Source organism: Bos grunniens, chromosome 1 (genome assembly GCF_055505025.1).
Source record: "Bos grunniens cultivar Pamir isolate PY7600 chromosome 1, Bosgru_T2T1.0, whole genome shotgun sequence".
Lineage (NCBI taxonomy): Eukaryota > Metazoa > Chordata > Mammalia > Artiodactyla > Bovidae > Bos > Bos grunniens.
The window spans coordinates 103,590,606-103,615,705 of record NC_141165.1 but is presented as its reverse complement, the minus strand read 5'-3'; the positions used below and the strand labels follow the sequence as shown (position 1 = coordinate 103,615,705).

At 39.7% G+C, this 25,100-nt stretch overlaps 2 protein-coding genes across 2 annotated transcripts in view; both read right to left on the bottom strand.

Moving 5' to 3' along the window:
• The window catches only part of GUCA1C (guanylate cyclase activator 1C), a 45,792-nt gene extending 39,111 nt beyond the window's left edge, over positions 1–6,681 (bottom strand). The window contains 3 exon segments of the mRNA XM_086415640.1: positions 25–106; positions 108–168; positions 6,567–6,681. Coding sequence (XP_086271766.1) covers positions 25–106; positions 108–168; positions 6,567–6,681 — 258 coding nt within the window.
• MORC1 (MORC family CW-type zinc finger 1) overlaps positions 6,390–25,100 on the bottom strand; it is a 167,544-nt gene continuing 148,833 nt past the window's right edge. Inside the window, 5 exon segments of the mRNA XM_086415626.1 lie at positions 6,390–7,053; positions 7,055–7,138; positions 9,761–9,955; positions 18,768–18,821; positions 20,315–20,402. Of these exon segments, the coding sequence (XP_086271752.1) occupies positions 6,979–7,053; positions 7,055–7,138; positions 9,761–9,955; positions 18,768–18,821; positions 20,315–20,402 (496 nt within the window). The 3' untranslated portion in view covers positions 6,390–6,978.

Here is a 25,100-nt window from a genome sequence, read left to right as displayed (position 1 = left end):
CAAATGATAAGTAAAAGTTCTTACCTTGTTCTTGACCATGTTATTACAGACTTGATCAACATGTCGACTGACTTTTTGATTCAGACCTTGCAGACCCAAGCATGTCAAACTCAGGCAGTGTTTGCAGACTGGATGGGTATTCCATTGTAAGTTTTCTGTACCACAGGTCTCATTAGCAGGAACTGCTGTCTCACACCCACTACAGATTTGTCAGTCCCCATCCTGATTCACAGTCTATAGCTTTTTCTCTATTTTCATGTAAGGTCTTTCTGAATTTAGTCTCTCACGCTTCACTAAAACTTGAGGTTAACATATGCTCTTAGAAAACTCCTCTAAACCTCTTACAGCTATAGGCTAAATAAGAATAGAAAGCCAGTGAGATGAATATCTGTACAATTTTAAGACCAAGGTCATCGGTTAGTATCTGATGGGATTGTTGCTTACTACCATTCAGATAAATACTTTTCTGTAAAGGACAGAGACAATATTTTAGAGGGTAATCCTTGCCATATTGTTAGCCATAAATTACACCTATATTTGGAGAAAGAAATGGCAACCTACTCCAGTATTCTTGCATGGAAAATTCCATGGACAGAGGAACCTAGAGGGCACAGTCCATGGGGTCACAAAGAGTCAGACACGATTGAGCATGAACACACACACACACACACACACACACACACACACACCCCTACATTATTGAGTAGTACAGTGGGGCTTAATGGAAGGAATTTACAATCAGGAGGTGTGGGTTCTAGACTTTATTCACCACTTATTAACTACATAGAAATATTACTTCGGTAAGACTCAAGTTTCTCATCAGTAAAATAGTATCAAGAGTATTTTCCTTCTCAACTGTGAGAGAGCCTGCTGAGGGCCCGCCGAGGCCTGGCTCAGGCTGGGAAGTCACTTTCAGTTTCCCCGTGCTCAGGTGGCACTAGTGGTAAAAGAGCCCACCTGCCCACGCAGGAGATGTAAGAAACTTGGGTTTGATCCCTGGGTCCGGAAGATCCCTTGGAGGAGAAAATAGCATCTCACTCCAGTATTCTTGTCTGGAGAATCTCATGGACAGAGGAACCTGGTGGGTTACAGTTCACGGGGTGACAAAGAGTTGGACACAACTGAGCGACTTGGCACACAGCACGTTTTCCTTCTCACATCTGAATATTGTGAAGATAAATTTAGATGAAGAATGTGTTTTAAGCCATGGAAAAATGAAACATTCTGAGTGTTGTTAAAATGAAAGAAATTCTATGTTCAGGAGAGGGAAATAAGTAAATAATGAGTAGTAAGAAGAGTTGTAGATGTGATAGCGGTAAAGTGTGGTCTGCAGAAAAAGGAAGGTATTGAGCTGTGTCTTCCGGCATTGTACTTGCCACGGACCCTACCCGCTTTTCTGTTCTTGTCTCTTTTGTCTCTCAAACCTGCATCTACCATACTCTCTGCTGCTAGGTTTATCCCACTGTGGTCCCTGGGATTATCTGGTCCCTGAGCTTATCTGGTCCCAGCCAAGCCCAAATTGCCAGTGGACTTCAAAGCTGAGCCATTGGGCCTAAAAACTGTGCCCAGGGTCTAATAATGGAAATGAATTGTCTCTGTGGTCCCCAAGCCATCTTGCTACAATCCATATTTAAGAGTAACAGAATTACATTATTTCCTCCTAGAGTCATCTGGTACCAAGATGAATCTCCTCCCCTAAACTTACTCCACTTTATTTCCCCAATTCCCATGCTGACTCAGTTCATAAGTCTAGTCACTGCTTTAGTCCCTATTCTTCACTATAAAACCCCTCTGGAGCCTAAATGAACTGCCTTGACAGGAAGAGGGATGTTATGATTAATTTTCTTTCAAACACATCGATGTAGACTTTCAACAGAAAATTTCTAGTTTATAATTAGAGTTAGATAATAGGTGTTCAATAAAGTCATAGAAATTTAGGACTTATTTATTTGGAAGTATTACTTGAAACCATTAGGGTAGATGAGATTTCTTATGCTGAGTAAAAAGAGAAGTTGAGATACTGAGGACTCGGCCCTGAGGATTATTCAGTTAGGAAATATGAGGAATACTCTGTTAAAATTTTCAAAAACAATTCTCTAAGAAAGTCCCACTTCAGACTCTTTCTAAATGTCTGCCAAAAAAATGCTCAGAGGCACTGACTTCTCACCATTAACATTTGTTAATCACCAGTTCTTAGATTAAGGGAAGAATGGACACTGATGATGGCAGAGGAAGATAATGAAAGTTTTTAAGGGGCCAAGAATATCCCTTATGGAAGGAAAACTTTGGATAGATCAAGAATGCAAGGACCTGAGATCCAGAAACTGTACTTAGTCATACCAATTATGCTTTAAAAAAATCTGTATAATGATTACTTGAGATAAAAAGAATTCTTACACTGGATATAACATTTATATCCAAAAATCAGAAATCTTGCTATATAAAACATTAACCAGTCAAAAGATAAAGGGGAAGAAACATTTCATTTATAATAGGCCATATAATAAATCTAATTAATTACAATAAATATAACTATAATATGCTAGATGTAGTTGAAGAAAAATTTTAAATTCTAATATAGGTTACTAGTGAAGAAGACTTGAATGTAACAGAAAAGCCTATTTGGTCTTGAGTAGAAATATATATATACACACACACATATATATAAGCAATTCTCCCTGTATTAACCTATAATATTACTACAAACCCAACAAAATACCAATAAAATTTGAGGGGTAAGCAGTGAATGAAAACCTAATTCTCATTCTAAGTTTGAATGAGAATTGCACATGCAAGGATACAAAGAAATATTTCAAAAAATAAAATTATTAACTAGTCCTAGCAAAACAACATGGATCCAACAAGAAAATAAAAGATGAAATGATCAATAGAGAAAATAGAAAATTTTTGTTTTTTAGAACTCAGCACAAATACAAATAGAAAATTAACATGCAATAATATGGTATTGCAGATCACTGGGATTGATTATTCATTTGTTAATTCTGGTTCATTAATATGGCTATCTTGAAACATACACAACAAAGTCAGATTTCTAACTTACCCCTTACATCAAAATAAACTCTAGATTAATCAAAGATTTAGCAATATGATTATCAAAATTATTAGAGAAAGCAAGGTAAACTTTCCTATAATTTTAGCATTAAAAAGTACTCTCTAAATATGACTAAAAACCCAGAAGCCATAAATGAAATTAAACCAAAAATTTCACATGACTCACAACACCATAAAAAATGAAAATGAAAAACTGTGAGAAAATATTTGTGATACACATCATATAAAAAAGATATAGAAATATAAAATGTTTAAATATAAAATATTTAATACAAATATAAAAATAGTTCCTATAAATTAGCAGGGAAATATAGCCAACTTGAAAAATGAACAAAGGCCAAATTCTAAAATTCAAATGAATTCTAACCATGAAAAAGCACTCAGTTTTACTTATAAGAAATGTGCATTAAAACTACAAGTATATATCATTTTCAGCTATTTGATTAACAACATAAGAGACTTTGATAATTCATGATTTTGGTGAAGGTGGGAGGAAATAGGCATTCATATATTGTTGTGGGTGTTTATTAATACAATTTTTATGAAATGCTATTAGGCAATATATAAAATGTACATACACTCTGACCAAACAATTCATCTTCTGAAATTTTATTTAACAAGTACAATTGCACACATGTGAAATGAACATATTTATAAGAATGTTCACTGTTGTGTACACATAAATCCAAAAGGATGAGAAAATATAAATGTGGAAAAAAGAATGAATAGTAACAATGAGATATCAGAAAGGGAATATAAAAAAAATCCCTTTTAAAATTGCATCAAAAATATTTAGGAATAAACTTGATCAAGGAGGTGAAAGATTTATATGCTAAGAATTCTAAAATATTAATAAGGGAAACTAAAGATGATTCAAAGAAATGGAAAGATATTCCATGCACTTGGATTGGAAGAATTAACATTGTTAAAATGGCCATACTACCCAAAGCAATCGGAGAAGGCGATGACACCCAACTCCAGTACTCTTGCCTGGAAAATCCCATGGACAGAGGAGCTTGGTGGGCTGTAGTCCATGGGGTCGCTAAGAGTCGGACACGACTGAGCGACTTCACTTTCACTTTTCACTTTCATGCATTGGAGAAGGCAATGGCAACCCACTCCAGTGTTCTTGCCTGGAGAATCCCAGGGATGGGGGAGCCTGGTGGGCTGCCATCTATGGGGTCGCACAGAGTCGGACATGATTGAAGTGACTTAGCAGCAGCAACCCAAAGCAATCCACAGATTTAACACAATCCCTATCAAATTACCCATTACATTTTTCACAGAACTAGAATAATCCTAAAAGTTATATGGAACCATAAAAGACCCAGAATTGGCAAAGCAATCCTAAAGAAAAAGAAGAAAGTAGGAGGCATAACCTCACAGATTTAGATAATACTACAAAGCTACAGTAATCAAAACAGTGTGGGACTGGCACAAAAACAGACATATGGATTAATGGAACAGAATAGATAGCCCAGAAATAAGCCCAAACATTTATAGTCAATTAACCTTTGACTAGTAAAGTAATGCTCAAAATTCTCCAAGCCAGGCTTCAGCAATACCTGAACCGTGAACTTCCAGATGTTCAAGTTGGTTTTAGAAAAGGCAGAGGAACCAGAGATCAAATTGCCAACATCTGCTGGATCAGTGAAAAAGCAAGAGAGTTCCAGAAAAAACATCTATTTCTGCTTTATTGACTATGCCAAAGCCTTTGTGTGGATCATAATAAACTGTGGAAAATTCTTCAAGAGATGGGAATACCAGACCACCTGACCGGCCTCTTGATAAACCTATATGGAGGTCAGGAAGCAATAGTTAGAACTGGACATGGAACAACAGACTGGTTGCAAATAGGAGAAGGAGTACGTCAAGGCTGTATATTGTCACCCTGCTTACTTAACTTCTATGCAGAATACATCATGAGAAACGCTGGGCTGGAAGAAGTACAAGCTGGAATCAAGATTGCGGGGAGAAATATCAATAACCTCAAATATGCAGATGACATCACCCTTATGTCAGAAAGTGAAGAGGAATTAAAAAGCCTCTTGATGAAAGTGAAAGAGGAGAGTGAAAAAGTTGGCTTAAAGCTCAACATTCAGAAAACTAAGATCATGGCATCTGATCCCATCACTTCATGCGAAATAGATGGGGGAACAGTGGAAACAGTGTCAGACTTTGTTTTTTGGGGCTCGAAAATCACTGCAGATGGTGACTGCAGCCATGAAATTAAAAGACACTTACTCCTTGGAAGGAAAGCTATGACCAACCTAGATAGCATATTCAAAAGCAGAGACTACTTTGCCAAAAAAGGCCCATCTAGTCAAGGCCATGGTTTTTCCAATAGTCATGGATGGATGTGAGAGTTGGACTGTGAAGGCTGAGCACCGAAGAATTGATGCTTTTGAACTGTAGTGTTGGAGAAGACTCTTGAGAGTCTCTTGGACTGCAAGGAGATCCAACCAGTCCATTCTGAAGGAGATCAGCCCTGGGATTTCTTTGGAAGGAATGATGTTAAAGCTGAAACTCCAGGACTTTGGCCACCTCATGTGAAGAGCTGACTCATTGGAAAAGACTCTGATGCTGGGAGGGATTGAGGGCAGGAGGAGAAGGGGATGACAGAGGATGGATGGCATCACTGACTCGATGGACGTGAGTTTGCGTGAACTCCGGGAGTTGTTGATGGACAGGGAGGCCTGGCGTGCTGCGATTCATGGGGTCACAAAAAGTTGGACATGACTGAGCGACTCAACTGAACTGAACTGATAGAATGGAATAATAAGGAGGAGTTTAAAGATGAGATAGTCCTACATGTACTGATTCTGATATGGAATGATCTTGAAGATAAATTAAGTGGGAAAAAAACAACAGCATTTTTGGATGCCATTACATCCGTATTTATATCCATATAATAATTTATAAAGTTGTATATACATTGATCTTGGATGAATTCATAAGTAACTGTTAAAAGCATGCCTCTTAAGAAGAGTAATTAAGTAGCTAAAGACAAGAATGTGGTAAAAACTTTCACCATATTCCATTTCTCCTGTTTTCAGTTTTGTACTACATGGGCTTCCCTGGTGGCTCAGATGGTAAAGCGTCTGTCTGCAATGCAGGGGACCCAGGTTCGATCCCTGGGTTGGGAAGGTCTGCTGGAGAAGGAAATGGCAGCCCACTCCAGTATTCTTGCCTGGAAAATCCCATGGATGGTGGAGCCTGGTAGGCTACCGTCTGTGAGGTCACAAAGAGTCGGACACGACTGAGTGATTGTACTACATACATGTACGTAAAAATAAAATTATACAATTACATGAACTATTAAATGTTTTATTGCTTTTATCCAAAGTTGCAAACATTTCTAAACAAAAGTTATCAAGGAAAATGTACAATTCTTACATGTGTAATATAATACAATTCTTATATGTGTAATATATATGTAATATATGTAAGATATATCAAATATATCTCAAAGTTGTTTTGGGAATGTATATTACCTGCTTTACTGAATGCTGGCTGTAGTGGAGAAGGGGTATAATGTCTTCCTTTTTCAACTGAAGTTTCATAAGGAGGTGATTCTGTAGTCCTTTGCGTATTGCTCTTAAGAACCATTTTTACAATCTTTTTAGTGAAAACAAAATATAAGCCTAAGCAACATTTCTTTCTTAGTAGCTCACATGAGAATTAGAGAACTCTGGAAATGGTTTCTGAAAGAACAGGAAGAGTTACAGAACAGAACTGGGAAATATGCAAATTATAACTCAGTCTCCATTTTTAAAATACAAAATTTTTGTACCATTAAACAAGATGAACTTTACAATAACAAGAACAGGAGAGATTTCTCTTTTAAAGAATCTACCTTTTTTTTTCTTATTAGCATTTTAAAAAAGGGAATGCCTTTTCTGACTTCTAATTTTGAGAAATACTTTCCTTTTTTTCTAAAAGGAGGCAATGCCCTGTATCTGTAGTCACTTTATTTACAAAAAGCCTTCTGAAAAAGAAGATTATCTTCTTTCAGCAAAGCTTCTAAGTAAGCATCAATCTGCTCCAGGTCTCCGGCTGGACCACCCTGGAAAAGAGAAGCAGCAGTCATAATTGGGGAAGAAGCTACGGGGTTGAGCCCGGTTGTCTGGGTGACCTTGGACCAGTCTTCCCCATAAATCATGTAGCAACAAAACCCAGTTTGCATCTGAATAATGCTTTTAACCTTTTGAAATGATTTTGCATTTAATCTCATTTTATGTTCACAAGTGGTTAGGACCTTGGATCTTTTTCTTTTTCCTCTTCTTCTGTAGTGGAGGTTGTTTAACTGTGGTCTTTTTTTTCCCCTTTGATTTAATTACTTGCCATATTCCTAAAGCCCCCACTCATCTCATTTTTATCTGTGTGTGTGTATTACAGGTTCTTCTCTTCCATCTTAAAATTCATGAATTTTGAGCCTTAGAGGCAAAACAGATGGGTAGGCAAATTCTGACTTCTCTGTTTCTCCTTATTTCTCTGCAGCATCTTTCCCCATAGCCTTGGGCTTGCTGCCCTGATTTGTCCCCCTTTCCCTTTCTCTGTCTCTTTCTCTCAGTAGTCTATTGGGATAATCTCAAGCTCTCCTTTCCTGAGTTTCTTGATCCATGAACAGTTGGACAAATGCTCCCTCTTTCCCTAAATCTCAGTCCCCCAGGCCCGACCACGGGATCAACTTGCTCTCCAACTGAGCTCATGGATAGGAGAATTTTTAGCGAGGACCTATCAGGAATAATCCCGATGTTATCACTGTTTCCAAGTATCTGGCACTACCACAGTTTCTCCATCCCTCATCTGGTTCCATTAAACGTGTTGTCTGCTTTGTTCCATTTGCCCTAGATTTGTTCAGTCCTCTAACAAGTCTGCACTATACCACATCCCAGCTTTGTAAATAGGACCCTGTTTCTGCAGATGGGTTTCCATGATGCTGATATTCATTAGGATTTCAAAATATTCACAGACCCTGAGGCAAGCCCTGTGTGACCCTTTCTGACACTAACAGCTTTCAACCTGTTCCGTCTGGTCTAATTCCCTGGCTCCTGCTTTCTACCCAGCAGGCCAGACTTCCTCCTAGGACTCCAGGTTGGTTCTTGTCCTCAGCTTCTTCACGATTTGCCCCAAAAGACTGCTCCAGGTCCATTTAACCTCTCGTCTCTGCTCTATTCCACGGTACTTGCTCAGGCAGAGGCAGGGAAAATGGCAATTTCAAGTAGGGAAAGCAGGAGCCCTTTGAGCACCTCTCCAATGACACTGGATAAAGCATTTCACATTATGCGGCTAAAGCCCTTCACCTCTTTACTAAACTTTGTGAATAAAACAAATTAAGTTAGTGCTGATATAATTACCTTGGTTACTTTGAGGAAACCTAGGGTCTGACACAGAAAGAAGAGTAAACTAGTATTCTTTCATTTATTTTTTCCTAGCTGAACAGATTTGCTATTATGAGACCCAATAGTTTTTATGAATTTTCTTGATAGAGAGAGGTATTCTATTACTGTGATGAAGACCTTTGGTCTCTATAGTTTTTCTTGTTAGTGAAACAACAGACATCACTGAAACCCTACTGTGTGTGGACCCAGTTCACCAGCAAGGCCATGCTCCAGGCTGAACTCTCTGTGGGAGACAGCTCCTGCCTTCTCACCCTGCATGGCCCAGGAAGGACCCGTCTCCTGTCCCAGACTCAGGGCCGATGTCTGAATTTTCTGTGCGGCCCAAGACAATTTTCTCCCCCTTCAGGCCCTGTTCCGTATATTTTTAAAGCAGGTTCTATGATATCTAAGGATCTTCCAGGTTACCATGACAATGAACTGAGCCAAAGGCTGGCTGTGAAGCAGCCCCGAGAGCGTGCCGGTGTCCACCCACAGTGCTGGGGAAGCAATGGAATGTGTGGTGCTGAGTGTACGATGCCAAGTTGCTCCAGACACAGACCTGCCCCGAGGGCCTCCACAAAGCTCTCTGAACCCCTCTTAGGGATCTTTCCTAGGGGTCCCACTCAACAACCTTTATTTACACCCCAAGAAAAGCTGAGCAACACAGACATAGTTCCTGGGCTCACTGCTGATTTCTCAATTTATTTTTTAGCATCTACAGAGAGACCTTTTCAACATTGGCTATATATATTTGAATTTTTGATATATTCTCCCCAGCATTTCTGTATACTGTAATCAAAGACAGACTGTTCCTTACTGACCCAATCTATCACAGAAGCCCAATTCTTCATGTATTTAAATATATAAAAAACAAACAAGAGGAACAGTAATTCATACTTACATGATATTTCCTGATTTCTCTAACCTCACTTCTAAGATTAGAAAAGTCTGTTTTTTAACCTATATGTTAGGATAAAAATTAAAACGTTTTGTTGTCTGAAAAAATTTTTTTTAAATTCCTACTAGAAATAAGCTATTGAGAAGGCAGAATAATTGAAATATATCAACAGCCCAAAGCTTCTAATTTTTTTTAAGGGAAAAAATAATAGGTCTTTTAACAATGTTCTAATTTATACTTTTAAAGCTCATTTATCTGTGATTTCCAGGTCTTAGGGAGAGTGAAGGCTACAATAAGTGACCTCAGTCCACTCAGTAAGTGGACGACGATGTCAGGAGAGGAAGCCACCCCACGGCTCTCTCCACAGCATGTGTTCCTACTACTCAAACAACACTTAACTACTTACCAGCTGAAGCTTCTGCAATAATACTGCCAGTTTTACACGAAGCTTATTCAGTTTATCTTCAGTAAGTTTTCTCTTTTTTTCACATTGTCCCAGAGATACTTCATTAACTACTGCTCTTTTGTTTGCGTCGCAGATAACAGACTGAATCCTTCTCTTTAGTTTTTTTTCATATTGGACCATGTAAACATCACAGATCTGGGAATGTTTTTAAAACAGTTTTAGCATATTTTAAAAATATTACTTTCCCCTTCATATCACAATTCTACACATCTGTCCCTATATGTATGTACTCTGGGTAGTCTACGTTTAAGATACACTGATCCCTTAAGGAACTGAAAATCTGATGGAAGAGGAAGAGGAAGAGAAAGGAGGAAAAATGTACAACAGTCTAGTAACTATGATATGAGCAGGCACACCAGGGTTGGCTCAGAAACCCTTGCTTTGAAATGAAGAAGAAACTGAATAATGGTTGGATTTGTTCTCCCAACAGGGCTACATATTCTTCAGGGCACAAAGGGACAGGCGCCTGTGCCCCCTCTCCATAGCACAAAGCCAGCAACTTGGGGTTTCTAGACAGATTAGGTATTGTCTATGACTCAAATCTGTAGCATCTGAAAAACACAGAAGCTACAATAAGAGGAATTCCTAGTTTGTCACTCTCCTTGGGTTGTTTAGTGTGATGTAAAGACTATGGTTATCTACTAACATGTATGACCTTTGCTGATTCAAGAGCCTTGGTTATTTTCCAGGAGCTCGTATTTATTATGCCTGAGGCACTTACAGAGCAGAGAGAAGGCATGGAGCAGCAAACGCTTCAATTTCAAAATGACATTAACTGCCTGTATCAACATTTTGAGGAGGCCAGGGGGTATTCTGAGAAAAGAGATATAGGGCAAATTCTGTTTTGACAAACATTTGAATGTTTCTGCAATAAGGAGGTTTCTGTGTTCTAACATGCTGGGTTGCCAGGAAAATTGTAAGGTAGCCGTGTCTGTTTTCCACCACACTCACTGCACACACAGGCTCTTGCCCAGCGCTGTCCATGTTATCTCCTTTCAGTACTCCTTGACCTCACACACAATTCTCCTTTTTCTATAAAATTCTTTAAACAAACAAGCATCCCTAAGCACACTGAATTCTGTTTAATAGTCACTGACTACTTCCTAAATTCAAGGCACTGAATTTTATAATAGGTGATGAAGAGATATACAAGGTTCAGTCTTTGCCCTCGACAACCTTCTAGTCTACAGAATAAGAGAATACAAGTATGTGAATATTGTATCTTACAGGAGAAAATGTACTGTGCCTCAAGTAAGGCACAGATATTACTAGAGTTGAGAGGAGGGTGCGGAGTCTCCATTAAACTGAAGAGCATTAAAGTCCTGACTTAAGGTACTTGAGTTAGGTTGACATCAGTAATTTACCCCCAAAGGTAAACTTCCATGTGCTATTAACTGAGGGAATATTTGGGAGTGGGGACCCAAATACCACTCCAAAGTGGCAAACATTGGCCATACATACACCTGTTTACACACATACATACACTCACATATATCATATGCGGTATTAAAGGCGAGACTTCATTGTGAGATCTATAGATTGCCATGTAAGGAAATCTTAGATGTTTTAGAGACTTACATTGCCTGGATGTTTGTATGAGGGCACGAGGAATTAGACTCTGAAATCCTAGACCTGGCTTTCCCTCTTCTTACCTTACTTCCTAAATTCTAGCCCTCGATCTTCCTGGTATACACCAAGCTCTCTCTTGTCACAGGCCCTCCTGCACTTGCTGCTTTCTTTGTTCAGTAAATTCAGCTCCAGGTCTGCACAAGGCTCCTTCCTGGCCTCAACCAGTATTAAAACACGGCTCAGATATTCCTTGCTCTCTGTATCTGAAATAGCCTCCCCTTCCCCAACACACCAAGACTGTCTATCCCCTGGGCTTACACAATTATTTTATAGCACATCACACTGTATATTTATTTATGTCTTAGTTAAGTGTGTATTATCTCTCTTTCCCTCTGGAATGTAACCTCAGTGTAAAAAAACCAAAAACTGGTTTCATGCACCTTTATTTCCAATGCCATAGGACACTAAACAGTAAAGAGCTGGGACAGCAGATGTTCAGCATTCACCAGCAAGGGGTTTTCACGCATGCGGGCCAATCCTGCCTTGAAAAACAGGCTACGTTTTGAGATCTTGGAGGGGAAGCCATTTTTGAAAATCCTTCCTTCAACCTACAAGAAGCTGATGGCTTACAACTAAGGCCACCACCACCTCCTCCAGGAAGCATCAGAGACACTTCTGGTGGAGGCTTCTGTCAAATCTAGGAAGTGAGATCTCCCACGGCCTGAAGGGAGAGCAGGGTAAATAATTCAACACAGTGGGAATAATGACGGCAGAGTTATAGACAGTTCAGAAGTCAGCAGCCAACCACAGTTCTTAGTTTTCAGAACTTTAGAATTTACAGCTTTTGCTATCCTGAACAATAGCCAGGAAACACTTTCTTATAAAAGGCAACAACAATAATAAAACAAACTAAAATAGATAAAATTAAAAAGAAATACAGAATACGAAAAACAATTATTACTTAGAAACATAATAGTATTGCTCATCAGCAATAAAAAGAAATACGCAACTGTTATACTTAACGGATTTGAAGGGAATTTCATTGATGAATAAAGCCACTTGTAAAATGACACCTACTCTATGATTCCGTTTCACTAACATTCCTCAAATGACAAAACTATAGAGATGGATAACAGATTGGTGGTTGCCTGGGGTGAGGGGTGTTTGTGTGTGTGGCATGTGACTATAGCCGGCTAACACAGGGAGATCTTTGTGGTAATGGGAGTTTGTATCCTGACAGTGGTGCTGGTTACACAAATCCACACACATGACAAAATGAGACACACATTCTACCAATTTCAATTTCCTGGTTTTGATATTGCATTATAATTATATAATTATGAAAAATAAGCATTGGGAAAAATTGGATGAAGGGTACCTGGGACCTCTCTACTAGTCTATAATTTGCTGTGTATCTATAATTAATTTTAAGTTCAAAAGACAGCACTATTAATGCAGTATAGCTTTAAGAATGTTTATACAGCACACTATATTCAAAATCATATTCAGTCTCTCAAAGTTCACTATTTTGTAACCAGTGAACTATATTTCCTTCAAAGGCTACTGGCCAACTTAGCCAGTTTCTTGATTTATGCTTCTTTCTTTCTCAGGCTAACATCTCCACGAGGTTTCTATAAAAGGTGACAATTTTGACAACTTTTAAAGCTCAATGTAAAAGGACTTCTGGCTGTTTTAACATTTTAATTAAGGTGGGTATAGAATTGTAACAGGATGAGAGGCTTAGTTCTGCTGGTTAAACTCACTCTTGTAGAGGTATTTGTGGTGGATCAAAAATGGAATTCTTCCAAACCCTATTAATTTAGGATGGACTTAGGATTTGAAAGAAAGGATATTCAACTGAGATTTAATTTTCTGTCTTGAATTTAAAAAGTCAGAGCTCTGGCAGCTCTGGAGCTCCAGAATCCTAACAAGTTTGCACAAAGTAAGGCAGGCCTACAAGATCTATAGATTTTTGTCCTCTGTTTATAAGAATATGCATGTGTTTGTGCAGGCAGACATTGCAGCAGAAATAATCAACTTCGATTCAATGCATGTTAGTAAGGTCCAGATGCATCAAAGGTTCTTATTGATGCCTCTAGAATATGAGAGGATTGCTAATTTCAAGGATTCTATAATCTAATTGGGGATAAAATAAAATACAAGAAACTACTGTTATATAAGGCAGAAAATTTAATTAATGCTAAAATAGAGTTTTAAGGTTCTCTCAGAACACAGAAGTCAAGATTAGTTAGTTTAATATGGAGAGACTAAGGTAGGCTTGAGATAGAAGGCAGCATTGGCTAAGCGCTAGAGACACCTGTGGACTGGGGAAATGGGAAAGAGTATTTGGGGGGGATAGCATGGGCAAAGGCTCAGAGGCTTCCCAGTGTAGTAGGTTGGGGAAATTCCATTTTGGATGGAGCAGATGGCTTGCAAAACGAAAGAATGAAAGATGGTAGTTCAGGTTGGGTTACGCAGGACCACCAATGCTGTTATGAATCAGCTGCTGTTCTAGTAGTTATGGAAATTGCTGATGCAGTCAGGGCAAGGTGACCAAAGAAGTTTGTAACTACCAGGGGTCCTCTCTTCATTAAACATACATACCTTAGAGCAAGGTGCATAGTTATCCCCTAACAGATTTCAACAAATGATTTTAATATTAATAGTTTTTATAACCATGTACTTAAGGCTACCAGACATTAACAAATTCCCTAAGATCAGTTTCATGGGAGGAAAGTCATGATTTCAATTGTTCTGTATTTTGCTTGTGATCTCAGTTTCAAAAGGAACTCATGGTCTCCTGACCCTTTATTTGCTTTGCTTCTTTGAATCCCACTTGCCCTGAACATTAAGAGGATTCTGCTGCTGTTGCTGCTAATTCACTTCAGTCGTGTCTGACTCTGTGCGACCACATAGACGGCAGCCCACCAGGCTCCCCTGTCCCTGGGATTCTCCAAGCAAGAGCACTGGAGTGCGTTGCCATTTCCTTCTCCAATTCATGAAAGTGAAAAGTGAAAGTGAAGTCACTCAGTCGTGTGTGACTCTTAGCAACCCCATGGACTGCAGCCCACCAGGCTCCTCTGTCCATGGGATTTTCCAGGCAAGAGTACTGGAGTGGGGTGCCATTGCCTATTCATCCTCTATTAATATCTTGAATAAACAGTTATTCAGTCTGGCCTCCAAGACCCAACAACTTGGCTCCACTATCAAGTGTAGACACTGAAAAAATATCATTTAGAACAGATATGAAGGACATGTATATACCTGGATATGCTGAGATGTATGACAAACTAATTCATAGAAAATTTCTAAGTTTTACAGTGTAAATATTTAAAACAGAGTTCCCTAACCAACAGATAAAGATCCGTTGAGAGATCCAGGAGCCTTACTGGCAATTTGTTAAGCTGGCTACCACAGACTTGGGACAATTCCTGGTGGGACACTGAGCAACCTGCCTACCACATGCCCTCACCACACCATATCTTACTGTCAGTATCTCCCCATATAGTCGTCCTGTAATGTCAAGGTGGCTAGTAAGTAAACAAGAATCTTTTATACCAATAAGCTGAGAAGCTGTAGTATACCTGTTGTTGTTGCTGTTCAGTCATTAAGTCATGTCCAACTCTTTGGAACCACATGGACTGTATAGCCCACCAGGCTCCTCTGTCCATGGGATTTCCCAGGCAAGAATACTGGAGTGGGTTACCATTGCCTTCTCCAGGGGATCTTCCAGACTAGAGGTTGAACCCATGTCTCCTACATAGCAGGAGGGTTCTTAACCACTGAGTCACCTGAGAAGCCTGTAATATACCTACTACAAGTAATACTTGAAAATTCTCTAAGGATGAACTGTTACAGTCTGGATAAGAATGAGATGGAAGAAAGTGGGGTCGTGAAAAGAGCTCTGCAGTGGGACAAATCTGGGTTCCAACCCTGAATCTACTACTTACTTGCGTCATGACATTGGGATGTTATCTTTCTGATTCTCCATTTCCCTATTACTAACATGGAGACAGTGGCACCTACCTTCCAGGTGTTGTGAGAGTTAAATGAGGCAACATAAGTAAAAGCCTAGTTTAGTGCCTGGCACTAGTGACTCTTAGTCAATCACAGGGTTAGATTCACTGATGAAAATATTAGTACTGTGCTAGAATAAGATAAAAAATATGTTGGATAAAAAGGCTGTCTTTTATTTTAATTAGGAAACGCTGACAGCTAAGTCTTCATGCTGAAAGTGTTCAATTGCAGCTTTCTCAAAAAAACATTATCTAGAAAATAAATTCATTTTTCAGTTGAACAATGATGAGAAAATAAGAGTTACAATATTCCTTCATTTCCAGTTGCTTATCACAGGCCAGCAGACGCTCAGGGAGAGACATCAGAGGCAAATATATCAACAGGGGTATTACGTTTAGACACACCCTAAAATCCAAACACTTTGTGACATAGCCTTTTTAGAAGAAATCTAGATTAGGTTCGAATTTTCATTTCAAGTCTGCCTAGTTACATGCTTCGGGGAACTTACTTCCCAATTCTATTTCATTTATAAAACATGAATATTCAAATGTACTCCATTCCCTACAAAAGGGGTAAGGAGATGCCTCTGCTTATAGTTATACTGAACACAACTTCAGGGAGCATGATTCACCTCCCAATCTTTATAGATTTTCATGTTATTATGAGAGCTTTCCAGAAGACGGCTGTAAACATAAGCACTTGGAAGAAGATGCTAGTATGTGTGCTAGTGATGGAGCTGGGACACCTGTCGGAGCAAACACAGGTGAAGTGTCAGTGGGGTCCAAACATCTCAACGTTGATCCTGGTGCCATGGAAAGTTCTAGACTGTTGTGGCCTCCATGAAGTATCTGGGAACTTCCACGGTGGCACTGGCTCCAATGCTAATCCCTTGTATTGGCTGGGCCAAGTTCACACCTTGCAATCTCAGTTCCCTTGAGTGTGAATTAAGGAAGTTGAGGGCATATGATTTTGAGGTATTTCTCCAGTACAGCCAAAGGACTCTATGGACTCTCTTCCCCTCCCCCACCAAGGGAATCTTTAAGAACTAGATACAGAGTATTCTAAGAAAACTGTAAAAAAAAAAAAAAAAAAGCATCTGCTGAGAGAAAGATGATAATGAAATACACCAAAAAATACCAGTGATCTCTGAATGGTTGGGACTAAGGATGAATTTCTTAAAATTCCTTTTAATTTCTTTTATTGCCATTAACTATTGAGCTACTTCAAATCCTAAAAGATGATGCTGTAAAAGTGCTGCACTCAATACGTCAGCAAATTTGGAAAACTCAGCAGTGGCCACAGGACTGGAAAAGGTCAGTTTTCATTCCAATCCCAAAGAAAGGCAATGCCAAAGAGTGCTCAAACTACTGCACAATTGCACTCATCTCATATGCTAGGACGGAGAAGGCAATGGCACCCCACTCCAGTACTCTTTCTTGGAAAATCCCATGGACAGAGGACCCTGGTGGGCTGCAGTCCATGGGGTCGCGAAGAGTCGGACACGACTGAGCGACTTCACTTTCACGTTTCACTTTTATGCACTGGAGAAGGAAATGGCAACCTACTCCAGTGTTCTTGCCTGGAGAATCCCAGGGACGGAGGAGCCTGGTGGGCTGCCGTCTATGGGGTCGCACAGAGACTGAAGCGACTTAGCAGCAACAGCAGCAGCAGCATATGCTAGCAAAGTAATGCTCAAAATTCTCGAAGCCAGGCTTCAGCAATACGTGAACTGTGAACTTCCAGATGTTCAAGCTCATTTTAGAAGAGGCAGAGGAGCCAGAGATAAAATTGCCAACATCTGTTGGATCATGGAAAAAGCAAGAGAGTTCCAGAAAAAAACATCTATTTCTTCTTATTGACTGTGCCAAAGCCTTTGACTGTGTGGATCACCACAAACTGTGGAAAATTCTGAAAGAGACTGGAATACCAAACCACCTGACCTGCCTCTTGAGAAACCTGTATGCAGGTCAGGAAGCAACAGTTAGAACTGGACATGGAACAACAGACTGGTTCCAAATAGGCAAAGGAGTACGTCAAGGCTGTATATTGTCACCCTGCTTATTTAACTTCTATGCAGAGTACATCATGAGAAACGCTGGGCTGGAGGAAGCACAAGCTGGAATCAAGATTGCCGGGAGAAACATCAATAACTTCAGATATGCAGATGGCACTATCCTTATGGCAGAAAGTGAAGAGGAACTAAAGAGCCTCTTGATGAAAGTGAAAGAGGAGAGTGAAAAAGTTGGCTTCAAGCTCAACATTCAGCAAACTAAGATCATGGCATCTGGTCTCATCACTTTATGGCAAATAGATGGGGAAACAGTGGAAATAGTGGCTGACTTTATTTTTGGGGGCTCCAAAATCACTGCAGATGGTGACTGCAGCCATGAAATTAGAAGACGCTTACTCCTTGGAAGGAAAGTTATGACCATCCTAGATAGCATATTAAAAAGCAGAGATATTACTTTGTCAACAAAGGTTCATCTAGTCAAGGCTATGGTTTTTCCAGTAGTCATGTATGGATGTGACAGTTGGACTATTAAAAAAGCTGAGCACTGAAGAATTGATGCTTTTAAACTGTGGTGTTGGAGAAGATTCTTGAGAGTCCCTTGGACTGCAAGGAGATCCAACCAGTCCATCCTAAAGGAGATCAGTCCTGGTTGTTCATTGGAAGGACTGATGTTGAAGCTGAAACTCCAATACTTTGGCCACCTGATGAGAAGGGCTGACTCATTTGAAAAGACCCTGATGCTGGGAAATATTGAGGGCAGGAGGAGAAGTGGACGACAGAGGATGAGATGGTTGGATGGCATCACCGACTCAATGGACATGAGTTTGGGTAAACTCCAGGAGCTGGTGACGGACAGGGAGGCCTGGCTTGCTGTGGTTCATGGGGTCGCAAAGAGTCAGACACAACTGAGCGACTGATCTGAAATGAACTAATAGCCACTTTTAAAATAGAAAGATCATAAACCCAAAAAAACTTGATAGAATTTTAAAAACCCAGAGAGATATCATATTGTCCAAAATAAGGACGTTAACACACAAATGATTTCTGATGTAACATAGTGTATCAAAGATTCAATGACTCTATTTCTTAAAGACTCCGAATGTCATATTTCCTGTTCAAAATATAGTCCAATTCCAAGTGTTTCATAAGCGGTTTGGAAACATTTACATCTTTAAAATTCAAAAAGATGTTGCTTTGTGACATCTGATATGCTACACATTAATCTAAGTCTTGATAAATGAATGCAAATTTGATTTTCTTTCAAATGTAACATTTGGAAATGTGTATTATTTCTCCTTTGGAATACAGGATCATTTAGAATATAAATGACTACACTGAAAGGAAGCTTACCTGGTTGAAACACATTTTCAGCTTTTTGTTTGTCTGTTCTGGGCACTGCTCCAGCTGTTTTCATAAATGATAACAGAACAGGATATTAACTTTTAGAGAATGAGCTGTCTACAGCTGAGTTACAGCGTGTAAGTATCTAGTAGTATAAACAAAGCATCAAAGCCTAGAACTTGCCAATATTGGTACTATGGGTTTTTTAAGTCCAAGTCGAATTAAATTAATTACCTACAGTAGACCTCACTTCATTCTAAAAATTATTAAGATAGCTTACATTATATAATATGGTTTAAAAAATTTGCAGGTGAAAAGAAAATCAAGGAGAGGGAAAAGTAAATGATTAACAATAAATAAAGAAGTTGGAGTTAGGATATCATGGATGGGGACACAACAGAAATAATCTGGGGAGAGACACTGACACATGGGTCAGTATTTAAAGTTAGAGACTAGTTGAGGTTAGAAACATTTAGTAGAAGAAAGTGGTACAGGAACAAGCCCTCAGACATGCCAATGCCTAGCAAACAAATAGAGAAGAAGTTGCCAGCACAGAGGATGGGAGGGAGGGAAGCAGGAAAACGAAAATTTTGTGCTGTCATGGAAGTTACACAAAGAAAGTGCTCCAAGAAAGAAAGAGTGGTCAACTGCACTGATGTCTCCAAGAGGTCAGGTAAGAGAAGTGACTACTGCATTGGTCAGGAGAGTGGTCACTGGTAGCCTGACAAGACAGTCCCAGTGAAGTCGTGGAGTCAAGCTCCACGGGAGAGAATGAGGTGAGAGTAGATGGTGAAGAAGCAGAAACGATGATGCAGGACTTCATCCAGGATCAGATGAAGGCATGTGGCACCTCTGCAGATTATCATGTGGTGCTCTTTTCACGGATACGTTTTCACGTCCATCTATCTTTTCCACAAGCAACACCAGGCATGAGATTGGAGACGGAGCCCCCTAACCCCGTGTACCCAGTGGGCCTCCTCCAGCCCCGTGAGCAGCTCTGGTGGCCTCGGGCCCGCACCCCTCACTCAGCTTCAGCTCAGCCTGCTGGGACTCAGCAGCTCGGGGACTGCCCCCTGTGAGCCAGTGCCATGCTCATCCTGTGTGCCCCAGGGAGCTGCTGGTCAAAGTTTTCCTTCTCATCATATATAGTATTGCCACTGAGAGGAGACTGTGTAAATATGGATACAATGTTCCTCATCCTTCCCTGTGACTCTTACTGATTCTAACCCAATCTTCTACTTGGCTCCTCATAAAAGGTGGCTGAGGGACAGTATCTAAGGAACAGGGACTATTTCTGGTGTAGGGAAGGAAGTCAAGGACTATGTCCTGTCTCTTTCAATCTCAGTGACCAACTACTCTCAGTCTGTACAATCTTCCCAGAGTTTAATTAAACTTTGGCCACATTAGTTTCCAATGCAGCTTTAATTCTCAGCCACCCACTTGGTATAAAGTTCCTAATTCACTAAATCTATTCTAGGTAACCCTTTACCTCTTCACTGAAGATTCAATTCAGGGTATTATGTTATCTCCTCAAAGTTTAAGAAAAGCCAGCTTACCTCAGAACATGCTGTAAGTTCCTCCAGAGATGCCTGGCCAAACTCTGATGGTAGCTGATACTCAGGAAAAAAATACAGAAGAATCTCCCTAGGAACATAAGCACAGTAGAGATGGGAATACACCAAGAAAAGAGACGCAGCACTCATCTGTCGGAAATAGATCTGTCTCCTGGGTTCTGTGAAATTATCTTGGCAAAGATAAACATTCATAACTGGCAAATAGTTTTTATCACTGGCGTCAAAGTGTTCTACAAAAGGCACTGACTTTTGTAGTGGGGACAGGTAAGTGGCTGTGCTGTAAAAGGGCAGCACGAGGAATCCTCTTAGGGATGGAAGTGTGTATCTTGGCTGTGTCAATGCCAAATATCCTAATTGTTATATTGTTCTATAGCTTTGCAAGATGTTACAAAACCAGATAAAAGGTACAGGGGACACCTCTGTATTATTTCTTACAACAGCACGTGAATCTGCATTTATCTTCAGATGTTGATTAAAGCGAGTATGAGCTCACAATACCCATCCCTAACCAAGCAGTCCAGAAGACCCTTGCACCTACTTGAATGTTCTCCCTGGCAGAGGTCCAAGCCAACACTGCAAATCTCCTGGAGGAAAAGAGGCTGACAATAGGCTGACTGATTTTTTTCCTAAAAAAATTCAAGGAATTTAACTCTCTGGAGTAATTTTTTCATCCAGGACTATTTCAAGAACTCATACATGGACCCAGCTTTTTCTAGACAGCAATGGTCATTGTTCTGACAGGTGTTTCATTTTGTCAAAAGGCAGCAGCACTCTGTCCTTCTAGTGTTATGACTTTTCTAGGATTAATCACATAAATGATACATATTTCATTCCTGGGAGAACAGGACATCTAGAAATTTACAGCTACATCTTAAAAGTGAATAATGTTTTATGTTGAAGTGTTCCAAGAACTTCCAAGGGATTTACAAATTTTTTTCAATTATAAAATAACTTGGCACACAAAGAAAAACATCTCTTATATAATTTACACTCCCAGTATTTTAAGTATATTATTGGTGGCAATATTCATTTGTAATTTTAAGGAGATTTAATCTAAAAAGTTAAAACTCCTCAGGAGTTTTACACACATACAACACCTCAGAATTATTTGCCTGGCTAGTAAGAAGCTGAGTGGATAGGAGGCAAGATGAAATGGAGTTTCTGGGTATTTGAGCTGAGCAGAAATCAGATGGCATAGAAATAAAAGCTTCAACTAGACTCCCTGGGAAAGCGGGCCTGTGGTCAAGTTTATGGTGGGTTTGGTGAAGCAGAAGTGGTGAAAGGTTTTTAAATACAAACCACCCCTTTCCTTCCCTAAATCTAGTCTCCTCCCCTCCAATACGAACACAGGGTTGAAACCTCATCTATGCACTGGTCCTTTTCATGGTGGGTATAAATTCTTTTGGGTTTAGATTTAGAGCTAATCAGTAATCTTCCAAGGAAGTATTTCTAGAAAAACAAATATGTGGAGGTGGTGGCATGTGGTGGGTAGTGGGAGAGGGTAAAGGGGCAGGTTGGGGAGAGACAAAGTTCTGAATCAGTTCTGGATTATTCTCAATCTGTAAAATCTCTGCATCAAAATTTACATGAAACATCATTATAGTCTGAATAATGTCTCACACATGTGTACTAAAGACAGAGAGGTAAAGAGACAGACAGACAGACACACACACAGAAAGATTATTTTAAAGTAAAACACTTTATATAAAGGTTTATGGAATCACTTGTTACAAATAGCTCTTGTCATGGTTGTATTTTCTCAGTATCCTCAAGCTCATTCATTCCACAGACATTTCCCAAACCTCTACTAAAACCCAGCCTGTATCTAGTGGCACTTTCCAGAGACTGGCATCATGCCCCCATGCTAGGAACCCAATATAATCTTATTACACTGAATTCAGCCTAGTAGAGAATGCAGACATTCTCTATGGAAGCAAACTATCCAATACAGTGTCACAGAGGCTAAAATGAGAATGCAGCCTCATGGTTACCTAAAGGAGGGGCCCAACCTTGTGCTTGGGAAGCCCCAAGGAAGGAAGAGCTGGAATTAGCCAGCTGGAGGGGCAGGGGGTTCAGCCTGTGAAAAAAGAATTGCAGGAAAAGAAATGCTGGAGAACTGAGTATTTTTTGATGGCACTGAGAGCCCTGGTCAGATTCAACCACTCTCTAAAGTGCTAAAAATGTGTTTAATGTTGCTATAGGCTTTATATACAAAACTTCATATAATACTTACGGAAGCTCTTTGATTGAGGATTTATTCCTACTTCAATCTCTCTGGTTCTCTAATTGTTAAGGACCCTCATCCCTACCCTGGGACTTCCCAGAGAGATCAGTGGTAAAGCATCTGTCTACCAACACAGGAGATGCAGGTGACATGGGTTCGATCCCCAGGTAGGGATGATCCCCTGGAAGCAGAAATGGAAACCCACTGCAGTATTCTTGCCAGGACAATCCCACGGACAGAGGAGCTTGGTGGGCTACAGTCCATGGGACCACTAAGAGTCAGACACAGCTGAGAAACTGAGCACATCCCCATCCCGACCTCCAGTCTCCTTCTCTGCCCCTCTCCCTCTGGGACCTCAGAATCTAGCTTTGTACCCTCTTCTCCGCATGGCTTCTGCTAAATAGTTCTTCCCTTGGGGATTCTGTCCCATGAGACTGACAAAGAAAACAAATTATTAATATGCTGCTCCTGCGGTTTGCAAGTACAAACACACAGACCTTCACATTTTCCTTTTACTGAAAAATTAATTCAGGAAAACTGTTAGACACTACTGAACAGAGAGTAAGCTACCAACAATCACAAATGTAGGGTCTGAATGTAGATGCTTAAGAGCTCTTTAAAAATTCCTTTATTTATTGTCCTGAGTCCCTTTCTTCAATGATAATCTTCAATGACACCTTCTTTTGTTCCTGAGGATATATTTCATCAAACCTCTCTCCACCCTCAAACTTTAGGTTCCCTTTAAGACAGAGATAGTGATCCTCTAATCCACAGAAGGTCCCACAAGGAGGTGCTCAACATAAAACAACAGGAATAAAGTGGTGTCTGGAGTATCCAGGTGGATGCTGTGTATTTTGAGTGGGCTCATGAACTAAGTGGGCTTCCCTAGTAGTTCAGACAGTAAAGCATCCGCCTGCAATGCAGGAGACTCGGGTTCGATCCCTGGGTCGGGAAGATCCCCTGGAGAAAGAAATGGCAACCCACTCCAGTATCCCTGTCTGGAAATCCCATGGACAGAGGAGCCTGGCAGGCTAGAGTCCATGGGGTCACAAAGAGTTGGACACAACTGAGTGACTAACATACACACATATGAACCAAGTGCTGCCATTCTCAGGGAGTCTTTGCACCAGGAACACCCCTTCTTCCCTTGGAGCATTTACTCATAGTTCTACCCTGAAACTTGATAATAAAATCAGGAATTTGTCTTTAATAACATTATCTCTCTTCTTGGAAGCTCAAGAAATAAGTATCCTAAAGATCCTTCAGAGCTTCTCATCTGTAAAATAGGGATAATGAAAGTATCTATTTATAGGGAGGTTGTAAAGTTTAAGTGAGTTAACATATGCAGAGCCCTTAGGACAGTGCCTGGCACATAGTAAGTGGGTAAAAAATATTACTGTTGTCGTTGAAAGTGATCTGAGATTTGATACTGCTTCAATATTTAGGATCTGACAAAATTCAGCAATCTGGATCTCAGTTTACCTTATTTACCTCTTACTAACTAACACAACTCAGGTGCACCCCATTATTTGAAAATACTTTAACATCCAGAAATATTATTCACTGCTTTTTACGTTAATCCCCTTCAATTTAATTAAAAGTGTTCTTTGAAAATCTACTAATATATGTTAGACACGATGTGAAAGACTCAATCTGTTTTCAAAGGAGTTACTATATTTGCAGATTAAACAAATTAATACACATAAAACAAAAAATAATGCAAGATAGGAAAATGCTAAACTGAGCATAATCAGGTGATAAAATGGACAATAAGAACTACCATTTTTAATGGACGAGGCTCATTTAGTAGTGTTGAAAGGGATAAAAAAGATGTCATATTCAAAGTGACCCAAGTGGAGGGAACACTCCACACCTTGCAAAGGAACTGACTGCTCTCTCATCTGTGACAAGCAAGACAAGTCTGGTGGACAATCATGATTATAAAGAATATGGTGCCCTCCACACTGTAGACTGGCCACCAAAACCTTCATGTCTGGAAGAATTTAAAGTCTAGTTAACACAAAGACTAACACATGGACCAAACAATAGAACAGTGCAGTATAAGGAGGAAAAAAAGAAACATAACACAGAAGACAAGAAATTTTTCTTCACTGGTGAAATTTAAGAAAACACACTACATCTTGCTAAAGGCAAAAGAGAAAATCGGTAAGTGAGGAGCTCCTTTTATTCCAGTTAAAACCTTGTGTTGTGTACAATTCTTTCCCCAGTGAATATTTTTATAAAATAATCACCCCCCAAAAAATTCAAGCCAGGATAGAAAGGAGCTTATTTATTAATTCATTTGGCTTTCAGAGAATTCAGTTGATAATAGTATGATGATTTTAAGTACTAAAGATTCTGCATGTTCATTAGGGAGATGGTTTCTGGAAAATTTTAATTTTCTACTGATGCCTAATTATAGAACTGGATGCACCTTACACTCTTAATACTCTCAATCAGATCATCTCCTTTTTGATCATATGTAACTCATTAAAATGAACAGTAGTGATACACTTAGATGCAGAACAAAAATTAGACAAGTAA